General features: G+C 48.3%; 2 protein-coding genes across 3 annotated transcripts in view; both read right to left on the bottom strand.

Annotated features, from left to right (window-relative positions):
• The window catches only part of MROH7 (maestro heat like repeat family member 7), a 19,665-nt gene extending 10,257 nt beyond the window's left edge, over window positions 1-9,408 (bottom strand). The window contains exons 1-11 of the mRNA XM_025206690.1: window positions 9,222-9,408; window positions 7,946-8,043; window positions 7,496-7,573; window positions 6,852-6,940; window positions 5,978-6,104; window positions 5,308-5,403; window positions 4,093-4,197; window positions 3,675-3,810; window positions 2,910-3,022; window positions 1,123-1,275; window positions 630-784 (exon numbers count right to left, since the gene is read on the bottom strand). Coding sequence (XP_025062475.1) covers window positions 630-784; window positions 1,123-1,275; window positions 2,910-3,022; window positions 3,675-3,810; window positions 4,093-4,197; window positions 5,308-5,403; window positions 5,978-6,104; window positions 6,852-6,940; window positions 7,496-7,573; window positions 7,946-8,043; window positions 9,222-9,408 — 1,337 coding nt within the window. The remainder of the gene's footprint in view (window positions 1-629; window positions 785-1,122; window positions 1,276-2,909; window positions 3,023-3,674; window positions 3,811-4,092; window positions 4,198-5,307; window positions 5,404-5,977; window positions 6,105-6,851; window positions 6,941-7,495; window positions 7,574-7,945; window positions 8,044-9,221) is intronic.
• A 2,022-nt stretch (window positions 9,409-11,430) lies between these two features.
• Window positions 11,431-12,985, bottom strand: part of PARS2 (prolyl-tRNA synthetase 2, mitochondrial) — a 1,929-nt gene continuing 374 nt past the window's right edge. For both annotated transcript variants that reach the window (XM_006025824.2, XM_006025823.3), the window contains exon 2: window positions 11,431-12,887. In XM_006025824.2, coding sequence (XP_006025886.2) covers window positions 11,431-12,887 — 1,457 coding nt within the window. The remainder of the gene's footprint in view (window positions 12,888-12,985) is intronic.

Below are 12,985 nucleotides of genomic sequence, written 5' to 3' on the forward strand. Positions count from 1 at the left end.
GGGGTCAGGCTAGATGATCTGTTCAGGTCCCTCCTGACCCTAGCTACTGTGAAACTATGAGACTACTACACCAATGTGTCAGCTCTGCCAGCTGCCTTGGGTACAGTAGATCGGGAAGTAGGGTTGATACAGCTGTGGTCCTGAGGAACAGAAGTGGTCTTCATCTAATCTATTTTTTTCCCCAGTTGCAAAATCGAAACATTTGAACCTGAGATCAGCAGCCCCAGCACCTGGAGGGCCCATTGCTCGGAAGTGCAGAGGTCTACTTTTCAATTGTGGTCACTTGGCTGTATGGCCAAGCACTCTTTCTGTTTGGTGAGGTGAGGTGCCTGTGCTCTCATCCCAGGGATTTACCCTGGTCTGCTTACCTCAAGAAAGTGATTTCTATGCATCAAAAGGCTCAGCTAGTAAATATGTTGGGCATCTGGGCAACTCTGCAATTTCTGCTTTTGTGATATTGGAGAAAACAGGATGAGATGGGAACTAGTGCTGCAATCTTACCAGGGTAAGAAAGACATTATTCACATAACCAGGTAGCCACTACCAATCTGAGGCTTCTCAGGAGGAACAGGGCTAAGGAACCTCAAGGAGAGAAATTGCTGTATCCACGCCACTGTGAAGTCCTGTACCTGTCCAGGGGCAGCTGGCAATTTAGAAGGCCTGTTGTTACCTCTTCCAGGAAATCATGAGCCAAGAGGCATAAGGCCATCATTACTTCCTGCCATTTGTGGGGATGACTGATGGTGCTGAGCTGGGAGTGGAGCCTGCCCACAATCTCTGGCACCTAGAAGAAAACAAGACCATTTAGAGGCACTGGCCAGGGTGTTGCTTTCAGAGTAAGAATAAGGATGCATGCTATCAACAACAGCTATTCCTCCTTCCTGGAGGACGCTGAGGCTGGATCATAGAAGCCAGCGGTGAAGACCTCAAGGTCGTCTCAGAAAAGATGCCTCTGCTCTCCAGTGCGATCCCCCTAGATTCCAGACAAAGGCTCAATCTTCAGTTTTAGACAGTTCACTTGCAACCCACACCACATAAGAAATGCAACAGAGGGAGTATCCCACTTACAACACCCTAGGATATAAGGATTGAAATGTTCCCTGGTGCCCAAGAACCCCCTACCTTTGTCTTTAAACTGTGCTTGAAGTTCTTCAGGATTGCATTCAGGATGGCCCTGGATGCTTCATTGATATCCTCATGGTGTTCCCTTAGGTTTTCCACAGCTACCAGTAGAAGGTCTGTCATCTGGTCTGGAGTGAGAAATTGCCCTAGTTCCTGCAGTGGGGAGAAGGGTGGAATCCAAGCAAAAGCAGCAGGGTGGAGATGCCCTGGTTAGACGTGTACTCTGAAACTGGAATCACAGATAACAGGAGTCTAAACAAAGCTCTGCTTGGTCTCTTTGGGCCTCCTGGTTAGAAGGTTCCAGCAGACCTCGTGGGTTCCCGAAGCTGTGATACCAGGCCTGGATTTACTGACAATAACGTTATCAGACCATCACCTATGGGAATATGAATTCACTGTCCGAGGCACTGCAGTAAGGATTTCCTACATGCAGCATGCAGTTTTGCGCATTAGCTTTTGAAGAGCCAGAGCACACAAAAAATCTGGGTACAAAAAAAAATACTTGCAATATCATGTGCCATTGCCACATCTGGTCATTCAAACAGCTCACCTGACATCACTTGCACATGGTGAAAATACCCAAATTGCTTAACAACTTTCTCTTCCATTGAATTTGACCCATCATATCCCATACTTGCTGCATTTATTTATCCTTTGACTTTTTCCTGATCCATGTGTTTGGGATACTGTAACCAAACACCCTTTGATCTAGGTGGGGCTTGGAACAACCAGTTTAGTAAAGCCAGCCAGGTTTCAAAGACATTTGCTTTCCAGTTTATGGAGCCTTAACAAAGATAGGCAGTCTCTCTTGGGTAGGATGAAAGAGAGAAGTATTACATTGGAGAGGGGCTCTGATCTATGCCTGGTTTGGTATTTTCCTCTGTGTGTGTGTGTGTGTGTGTGGGGTGACAAGGTTCCTTGGGTGAATCTGATATCTTTTATTAGACCAACCCAAATAGTTGGAAAATAATTATTATGCAAGTTTTGTGGGTTCAAAAACCCTTCGTCAGGCTAAGGAAGTTTCAGCAGTCGGTGTGTGCTCTTCCTGGATGGATGTGTGTGTACGTACTTATATGTATGTATGTATAATTTGCTGTTTTTGGACAGAAAGTACAGTTTGGGAGAAGCTGAACATTTCCATAGGAAGTAATTGAAACATTTCATTTCAAGTGACTTCAACATCAATCCACCCATGTCCACCAGTACTTCCAGGACAGTAGTTTTTTCTGATTACCCTCAGATTGCTGTGTTGACCTGTAGCTTGAGTGCCTCAAGCCTTCATTTTCCTCTACGGACAAGGTTTCCTGGGGCATGTGTAGACAAAACAAAATTTGGACAGGAAGCTATTTCCCATTTTGCACTCTGGCTTCTCCTCTGCCTGAATTACTGCCACATATGTTCCAGGACACGTACTGAAGGATGACGGCATAAGGCATCCATAGCCACATAAGGAAACACAGGCCTCTAGAGACCCCACAAACTGCCTAGGCAGACTCAATTCAATGTCAGCCAAATTGAATTGAAGCATTTTGACATATGGAAATTGAAAAATGTTGGAACCCCTTGTACTGTGAAAATGCTGACATCTTGACTTTTCATCCTTCCAAAGGACACATCCTGATTTCTTACCTGTTCTGGATATATGTTCATAGAAAAGTAGGAGTGGAAGAGACCCCAGAGGAGGGTCCCCCATCCCATGCCTCGATCAATTGGCCATACACTCAGAGGTACCAGGAATGCGCGTGCCTTCAAGAATCTGCTTCGGCACACCGGCACTGAGGATTTACCTTAATGATTGTGCAGATGTTTTCACATGCTCTCGTGGGTTCATATGTTCCCAGACACTTTTTGTACCTTTGATGCAGTTCTGCTTTTATAGGCATTGAATTATTCTTGTGTTCTAGGAGACAAACATCATGTTCAAGAAGGCTCCCGATTTTGCGTTTAAACAATTCACATCCCTGAACTGTACCTGCTCTGCAGACTGGAACCAAAAGTACGACAGAGAAGCAGGCCTTTTGTGTAACAATCCTGAACACGGTAAATACATAAATACAAGGGGGAGGAGGATACATTGGTGGACTCCTGACAGCTTTATGTAGTGAATTAGAGAATATTCTTTACTGATTCTTTTCTCCAAAACAGTAGACCGTCACTGTGACCTTCAGGTCACTTAGTTTTTGTGACATACTCTGTCCTTTCCCTTTTCTGGAGAACATAGAGCTTTTAAATTAAACCATCATTTCTAACTTTATGGAAGAGCACAGCTGCTATCTAGTAGCTACTTTCAGTTTTTTTATTGCCACCATCCCCATAGTCTCTCTCAGACCTCCTAGGTAAAAATCAATAGCAACAACTATTAGACTCCCATCTACAGACTTACTGGGGTCTCTGAACTAATTCCTTTATAGGACCCAAAAGGGAAGACAGGCCTCCTGTTAGATGCTCTGTTTTAGCCTAGCTCTCTAAGAAAGCACCACTATGTAGGGGATTAATCACTTGTTTGGAGTTAGTGTTTGGGTGGAAGAATGTTTTGGATGGTCTCTGCTTACCCTTTTGGCACCGCACGAGGGTGTAGAGGAAAGACAGGCCTTCCATAGCCTGGGGACCAATCTCCTGCACATAGTCCCCAATGCGAAGGGCCAGTAGTCCAATCAGGACCCCCAGCTTGGGGAACTCGGGTGACATCTAAATTAAATTGAAGGGGACGGAGGAGTCAGTGTGTATCACTTTCATGGACCAGAAGAGCCCATAACCCCTGGCAATTCATGTCCCATCAAAGGGAAAGACAGCACAGCCTAGAGCAGAGGTTCCCAAAATTTTACTTTTGAAAGGCCAGGTCCAAGGGGCAGCCTGGGGCAGAGGGGGGAGACAGGCTGCATCAAAGGGGCTTGTAGGCCGTGCTTTGGGAACCTCTGTTTTGGAGCCATTCTGCCTCTTCTCAGCTCCCAGGGGTCAGGGATCACTCACACAAAACTCAGGATGGTCGACTGCAGCTTTTAACAAGTAGAGGCTGGTGTCCACAGCTCTTAAGCGCTCATGAAACTTTTCTGATCTCATCCAGGGGACCAAGTGCTGCACGGATAGATAGACAGAGAGAGAGACAGAGAGATAGAGATGGCCAGTGTTAACAACTGGCTGAGAGAGATACTTACAACAGTGCATTCCAGATGTTCTCCGTGTGTGTCTGCACCAGGGCAGCAGAGACCTGAATCTCACCACTGAGCAATAAGCCCTGTGAGACAACCCAGGCAGGCCCTTAGCAGTGTGCTCAGGACCTAGGCTTCTGACATGCTCGAGTGTGGTGCTTTGGGGCCTGCACTTCCCCTCACATCTGCAGTTGGCATATGGGGAGTGGGTGGACAAGGCCAGGAGTACGGCCCTGGCACCACCTTGGTGTTCTCTGCACCATGGACAGACTCCCTGTGACCCTCCGACTGCTTCTGGCTTCCTCTCAGGATTTCAATGTCACTGAAAATTCTCCCACCCTACAAAGAGGTCAACCCTGCCTTTGTGCCACCAGGCTCACTCCTGATTACATGGTGGTTTTAACACTGTCCTGAGCCAGCTGTGTTACAAGACTGACACAATAATCCACCACCCCAAAGGGATGGTTCATCAGCTTGGATCCATGGGAGACCGAGACCTTTAATCCTCATCTTCCTTGGACCCCACACTCTTTCCAGGAAGGAAGCAACAGTGTGAGTCTCCACTAAGCATCACTGAAGCTTTCTGGAAAGGAGTGGAGGGGATGTTTTCTCTGACTTTCTTCCCGTCTGTCTGATTTTGAACCAGCCAAACCACCTAGTCGGCCCTCTGGTCAACGATCCAGAGCCTGAGGCTAGAGACTCAGTTTTTATTCCTAAAATGGTCTCTTATTGAGGGGAGGGAGAGTCTTGCTTTCATTTTCCAGAAAGATGGACTGAAGGGAAGAGAAATCATGTCCATAGAGAACATGGGCAACCTCCCAAAAGGTTACAAAAACTCTCCTTTGTCTTGCTTGACACAGAAGACATCCTAATGGCTTGAAGCAACTAACTCCCTCTGAGACTTCTGCTGTACAGAGCATTATCAGGCTGAGGGCCTATTCAAGGCATTACTGCAGAAAGATGAATCCTCTCATCTTGCCCAAGCCCCCTGCATTCCCCCAAGAAGACGTCATTTCTTCTGCCTGCTGCTACTTACATCTAAGAGGTTCTGCAGCTCGGCTGTGTTTGGATTCACTAGCAAGAAGGCTTTCAGCATTGTCTTCAGGCCATCCATAGTCTGGTTGTACCAGTCCTGAGGAGGAGGAAGAGGAGGAGGAAAGGCTCAACATTTGGTGTGATGCAGAGCCAGAGAGCACAAGGAAGCTGCAAATGGACAGGGAGGAATGGGTCCTTGCCACACCTACAAATAGCAACTCTCCCATTAAGCTGTTACTGCCAGGAGACCTGCAGGGAGCAAGCACAGTGTAGGAAGGGCTTCTTATTCATTCTCAGCAAAGGGCTCTGTCTGCAGCTTGGTAGTGGGCAGTGAAGCAGGATCATCTTGCTCCTCAGTGCAGAAAGGATGCCACCACCTCCATAGGGTGGAGGGAGCTTCTGGGTTTGTACAGCCAGGCCTGAAGTGACCACTCCACCAGCCATGGCACTTCAGTCTTATCTGACCTAGAGCATATCTTATGGAAGTATATCCAGCTCTGATGTCCTCCTGACCCCGCCATGTGTCACACAACAGGCACAACCCCTTTACCCACCATTTACCAGGACACAAAGCTTTTCCTGCCAGCTCTAGGCAAACCAAGCAGGTGGGCCTTGCTAACCAAAGAAACCAGACTCCTGGACAGTGCACTCAGGAACAGACAAGGAATTACCTTCACAACTGCCCTATTGTTTTTCTCCCGCTGCAAGGTCTCCAAGGAGGGAAGGGCAAAGACGCTGGCAATGCAGATCCGAATCGCATTGGACTTCTCCTTACCCACCAGAGATGGCTTCAATTTGCTAAAAGAAGCATAAGCTCACAGTGAATTGTTTTACTGGAGATGCCCTTATACTTTGACTGCTTCAACAATGGAGCATAAGGAAGGGCAGGAGGATCAGACTATCAGCAAAAAGAAGTGGCATAGAAGAGAAAAACAGGGCAGAAGGGCTCTCTATTACTGCTTATTATTTGCAAATGCTTAAAGACTGATTGAGATTGGGGTCTGTTGTGCTAGGTGCTGTACATATTCAGAGAGAGTCCCTGGCCAAACAAGTTTGCAAGCTCATCAGCTAAGACAGAAGCAGCTGGGATAAAGGAAATCTCCATTGTACAGATGATCAGTTAGCACCTATAGCAGGGGTGGGCAAAATGCAGCCCGCGGGCCAGATGCCAGGCCATTCTATCCAGCCCGCGGGGCCCCTAAAAATTTAGAAAATTAGTATTTATCTTCTCCTGGCTGCCTGTCATGTGGCCCTCAATGGCTTGCCAAAACTCAGTAAGCGGCCCTCTGCCCAAAATAATTGCCCACCCCTGACCTATAGGAAAGCAGAGAGCAGTTTGCACCTATAGGCTGTCTATGGGGAAAGCCAGGAAGTGAGTCCCGATTAAACATACACTCAAATTCAAGGCCCTTAGGACGCTGGTTAGGATAAGCCATGCAGCGAATGAGGTGCACGTTCCTCTGCTCTCCCCACAAAGATTTGGTAAGGCCCCTGGAGGGATGACATTTCTGCCTCTGATGGGCTTAGGCTGAGAAGTCCAAGTACCTGAGGTCAGCGATAACCAGCATCTCCTGATGGCGCAAGTCACTGGAGCATGCGTCCAGCGAGTCCTGTGGCAGCTCTTTAATGCGCTTCTGCGAATCCCAGAGGAGACGTAAAAAATCACAGCAAAGAACCCCATCATTAGCTGCCCCACCCCCTCTTATACCCAAAAGAGGTCGTTTCACCAGCCTCCAGAGCAGTGGGAGGCTAGACAATACCCAGAACAGGCTGGCTACACCCCTAAATCCTGGAGAACAAGGCTGGAAGGGACCTCAAGAGCTCACATCTAGTCCAACCATCTGCTTAAGGCAGGATCATCCCTGACTAAACCATCCCAGCCAAATGTCTGTCTAATCTGCTCTCAAAAACTGCTGAGGATGGAGACACCACAGGCTCTCGAGGGAACAATCCTCATAGTGGAAAAGTTCTTCCTAATATGCAACCTAAATCTCCACGGTTACATATTAAACTCATTACTGGTGGTGTTGTCTCCGGTGGACACTGAGAACAATCGATTGCCAGCGTCTGTGTAACAAACTTTTTGTATTTGAACGTATCAGATTCCCCGTGGCCGTCTCCAGGCAGGATAGTCCCCGTTCTAGGTCTGCCTGGTTTTATAACATGAGCCCTGGGCTGCTTTCACTCACCACAGCCTGTCTGATGAGCATGAGATTTTGGCTCTCGGGCTGGTTTGCTCTGTTCTCGATAACTTCCCTGCCAACTGCCTTCTCGCATCATGGACCAACCGAGCAAGGACAGAACATGAGATATTAATGTATGAAGCATGCAGACATCAGCCAGGAGCAACTCTTCCCACTTAAAAACCTCCAAAAGAGTAACACAGTCTGTCATGAAGCAATTATTAAGCAGGCAGACACCCTTCTTGCCTGGATGGCATCAAAAAATCAGTGTATATAGCTGTTGAATATGTGGGTGAAGTGGATGGAGAGCAATCAGATGCTTAAGTAACTACAAGCATGGAATAAACACCTTGTGGAAGATGTGATGAGCATGTGATAAATGTCTAGGGAAACCCAGATTAACAACACACAGACATGCTAAGAGAGGCAAACAGGTTACCCGAAGCAGGTTCCTACCGGATTATTGGAATCGTTCAAGGCCCCCATTTCCAAGGCGCTGTCCTCTTTCTCTATCAGGTCCTGCTTCATTGTCTCATATGCCTCACTGTGTATTTCTGAATGGGATAAGAAGAATGAGGGCAGATTCCTGTTGTGCCTGGTTGAAGGGTATAGTACTGCACTTGCTGGCAGATGATGTACTCAGATGAGATTAGGTATTCAAGGTGCTCCATTAGAAATCACAAGGCCTGGGTTTCATTTCTAACTTTGCTGCCGACTTCCCGGGAGCTTGGGCACATCGCTTTGGCTTAATTCTCCATGTCACCAAGCTCTGGATTTGGTCAGGGAGCTGGTTGTAGCTCCCCAATTCTCAGCTGCCCACTTCTGGTGCAAGATAAAGCCACAAGAGTAGGGAAGGGCATTTTACATCACTGATATAAGGTACCTTAGGAGTAGGGTAGTCCTGCAGTCTATCACATCCATCTTCAGTGTAGGTGGGCATGTTGCTAGCATAGGAAATCTACACAGCAAATTCCAAATGTGGCAGCTTGATCTCTCTCTGGGCCTTAGTTTCCCCAGCCGTAACATGGAGACAATAATCATTCCCACCACAAAGTGGTATTGTGACCACTGAGGTTGGGAGCCTACTAGAGGGGTTAGGCACCTAGGGTGCCTATACATGTGAATCAAGTAATTACAGTGCATCGGAGCAGACTCGATTCTGCCGGAGCATGGTAATTACCATACTCCAGCAGACTCCAGTGTCATGTACATCAGCATCCCCGTGCTGAAAAATGATGGCAGGGGTGCTTATTCAATGAGCTTTAGCATCCCCACTGCCATTTTTTAACACAGGGATGCTGATACATGTGACCCTCTGGGTGCTTTAATGAGAGCTGCTTTTGGAGCTGCTCTAATTAAAGTGCCCCCCCCTCCAGTAGCATGTGTGTAAATGCCCTTAAATCCCATTGAAAGGCTAAGGGCCTAAGGTATCTCTGAACTTCCCAGCCTGATCAATGTATGTTGGAACCATATAAACACCTTGTTAGCTAAGACTTAACTAGATCCAAGGCCTCCTAATACCACTTCTCTAGAGAGCCTTCTGCTCAAGGCACATAATGTTTACTTAAACGTATCACAAGCACAGGCCTCAGTTTCCCCAGACGCAGAGATCCCCACACCTGCAGACACGGGCTATGGCATGCAGTGCTCTAACAGTGTCCTGAGTGATCTCGGTCACCTCTTCCTATAACCTCAGAGGGCCCAGGTGGGTCATCAGGACGTTGCTCCTTACCTCCAAGGACTAAAGAGAGGGCACTTTCCTCCATCTCTGGGACCCAAAAAGGGTACTCCTGGGATACTGGATCAGCATATGATTCCCTGCCTCTTAGGACTGGATCCACATGCTCTTCCACCTGCGGTTCACTCATGAAATACTGTTGGCTCCTTCTGTTCATGTCGGACACCTTCCCGTCAAGCATCAGACTCGAGAGTCTTAAACAGAATCTCCTGCACCTGCTTGAAGATAGGTCTCCACACAGGTGCACAGCCTCCCTGTAGCAGCAACAGGAGAGGCCATTTGACCTCTTTATTACAGCTCACTATCAATATTCACAGCTGTATGTAAATGAAGCTGTGAAACAAATGATGTCATAACCATGCATTGAATGGACACCAGTAAGGGAGGCAGAATAGCATCCAGTGACCAATCAGTTTCTAGCTTTGGATAACTGCTGTCCTCAGCATTTTGAGCGGCTGTGCAGCCAGCATTGAAACATGCAGTACTCTCCTAGGCTGAAGAGCTAGGGTGCAATTCATCTCCCAGTGGATTTCATCACAGGATTCCTTTGGATTTTGATGGGAGGGGAATCCCATAGGGCAATCGTTCTCAACCAGGGAGCTGCAGCACCCTTGCGTGTTTTGAGATCCCTTGAGGAGCACCACAGGATGTCACACAAGGTTAACACTGCTATGTGTGCAAACATGATTTACAAGATAAACCCAGAGAGTCCAAAAGGAATCCACAATGGCAGATTCTGACCTGCTGCAGGCTTTCTAAGGTCTTTGCAACAGAAGAACCGCTCTATTATTTTTCTGTAGTTAAAAACCAAGTGAAAACTAGGAGCTGGCATTTTCTGAGGGATGCCTTGAGTCTAAAAAGGTTGAGAACCACTGCCCTACGGGCTGTCCAGTCTAACCAGTGCAGAGCCCTACAAAACAGCCCATTTCCCTTCCAAACATAAAACTTCACTTCTCCTTTCACTTTACTTTCCAGTCACATGTAATCTCCTGGACATTAGCATTTAAAAATAAGATGGTCTTATTGGGAATTCACACCTGAGCCAGGGGGTCCTGGAACCCTCTCTCACCCAGGGGGACATTTCACACTGCTCCTACTACTTCAGGTGCAGTGCTGGAGGATTGAGCCAGATTTTCTTTTTTTCTTTGTTTGACAGCATCCCCAACCCCCTGGAGCCTCAGGCTGTCCTTGGCAAAGCCCCTATTGACATCAGTGGGCGCAGGACCCCAGCCTTTGATCAGGAACAAGCCCCTCGGCAGGAGTCTGCTTGCTGTTCCTCACTGTTCCCTGTTGCAGTGAGGGCGAGTTTCCAGCTGCCTGCCCCGAGCAACGCTGGTAGTCTCCATGGACAACGTGGAACGTTTCCTTCTGACCCTTCTCCAATGGTTCTTCTCATCTGGTTCAGAGCTTGGAGCAGTTGGGGGATGGATGGGACTTAAAACTGTGGACACTACAGCCCAAATCTTTAGCTGACATAAATCAGTGTAGCTCCATTCACTTTACTGGTGTTACACAAAACTGTGCCAGCCAAGACCCTGACATTAGACCATTTTCTCTGCCATGCTCAATTTAGGTTTTAAAGGATGATTCCAGTGAGTTGTTCCAATGCTCTAAGTGGCTGAACAGTTATAAAACAAAAATTAATATATCACAAAAAGGAATTTCACAGCAGTCTACAGGCACTGGGGCCTGGCTTCCGCAGTAGAGGCGCCTATATCTAGTTGGTGGAAATTGCAGAATAGTTCATCTTGCTTTCCTGGTCATCAAGAGCCCTTTTGCAATCCCAGGATTACATCCCACTGAAAAGGCAGACCTGATCACAACAGTCCCCTCCCTATCCTGACCTCACCAGGGGCATTAGGACTGCAATCTGTGGGTACAAGCCAATGTCCTGCACATTCACATTTAAGATCAGTGTGCTTATTAAGCTCTTAGGTCCTCCCCTAAGCATGAGGTTTTGTTATGAATAATAATAATAAAAAAAGAATCACTCTCTTGTTAAAGTAAAATCCCCCATCTGGTGACGATTAGCTCAGGACATGATTTCTAGCACCATGCAACACACCATGCTGCAAATGACTCAGTGCAGCTTCCTCTCTAATGACTGCTGTATTTGGCCCTCAAATGACTTTTAAAGATAGTGCTGAATACACGTTGATGGAATTGGATACACATGAAGACACCAAAGACTGCAGACCAAAATTTAGGGAACTTGCACTTTACTTAACAATTCAATAACACCTTCTTTAGTAAGGAACAAGACTTCTCCGGTGTTCTGACTCCAAACTTCAAACTCAGCAGGTGTGTTCAAAACTTTCTTCCCAGCTATTACAACATACGGGTAACCAAGTATGTTAGCATCTTTCAGTCTTTTACCAATAGTCCAGTGAACCCTGTCATCCAGTATCACGTCCCCTTTAACCTGAGGCACGCCATCAGCAATATCATCGTACAAGCTCTCCATCAGCGCCACTCCCACCTCTTCTTTGCTGCCCTTCTTCGGGGGTATGAGGCAGACCTGGTAAGGGGCAATGAGGCTTGGCCAACGGATTCTGTCCTCCGTAGAAAGCACCTCAACAGAAGCAGCCAGAATCCGAGTGACGCCCAGCCCATAACAGCCCATTTCCGCTAGCACGTGTTTGCTTTCAGCATCTTGGAAGGTAGCATTAAAAACAGAGGAATACTTGGTGCCCAGATAGAACGCGTGCCCGACCTCAATCCCTCTGGTCTTTGTCAGTTTTCCATGACAAACCGGGCAGTCGGTCAGGTCAAAGTTTATCGTTTCTGCATTGGCAGAAAACTTGCAGCCTGGGCAGACCACGAGCCTGTCCTCTCCAATGCTGGCCGGGAGCTGGAACTCGTGAGACGTGGTCCCTCCAATGCTGCCCGTGTCCGCTTGGACTTTTAAGATGCTAAGTCCCAAGCGGTTAAACATGCTGCAGTAGGCATCGCACACCAGGCTGTAGGTCTGGCGAGCAGCCTTCTCGGAGGTGTCGAACGTGTACATGTCCTTCATGTAAAACTCCCTGCTGCGCAGCAAACCAAAGCGAGGCTTCGGTTCGTCCCGAAACTTCCTCGTTATCTGGTACAGCAGGAGGGGAAGCTGCTTGTAGGACAAGGCTGCTTGCGAGGCAACCAAACGCGTAACGATCTCTTCGTGCGTGGGCCCCAGGCAGTACTCCTGATCGTGTCTGTCCGCCAGCCTGAAGAGCTCCCTGCCCATTATATCCCACCGCCCGCTGGCTCTCCAGAGCTCCGCAGGGTTTAAACTGGGCATGTTGACCTTCTGCCCTCCGATGCCCTGCATCGCTCGGTCGATCACCCGGATGAGCTTCTCCATCGCTCGAACGGTGTAGGGCATGTAGTAATAGCAGCCGTTCTGGGCAGGGCAGATCAGGCCAGCCTGCAGCATCAGCTTCTGGCTCCTGCAAGTCAGGTCATCGGGTTTGCTTTCCGGGTCCGCCGCGTGGTCCTCCCGAAGATTGAAAGGCTGGTAGAGCTGGGACACAGCCGCTCGCCCGGCTCTGGTGGAGCCGTCGTGGTGCGCCTGGCGGCAGCGCTGCCCTGGCCCGGCGTGGGTCGGCGCTCCGGGAAGCAACTCCTTCCACCTCCTGAGCAGCCCTCCCATGCGCGGGGCCATGGAGGAAGCCTCTCCACAACCTGCAGCAGGACGCAGACACGGGCATCACGTTAGTGCGGTCCTTTTGCCTTTGCGCCTCCCCGACAGAGGGCAAAGGGCTGGAAGAGCCACCAACCCC

This window comes from Alligator sinensis, unplaced genomic scaffold (genome assembly GCF_000455745.1).
Source record: "Alligator sinensis unplaced genomic scaffold, ASM45574v1 scaffold172_1, whole genome shotgun sequence".
Classification (NCBI taxonomy): Eukaryota; Metazoa; Chordata; order Crocodylia; family Alligatoridae; genus Alligator; species Alligator sinensis.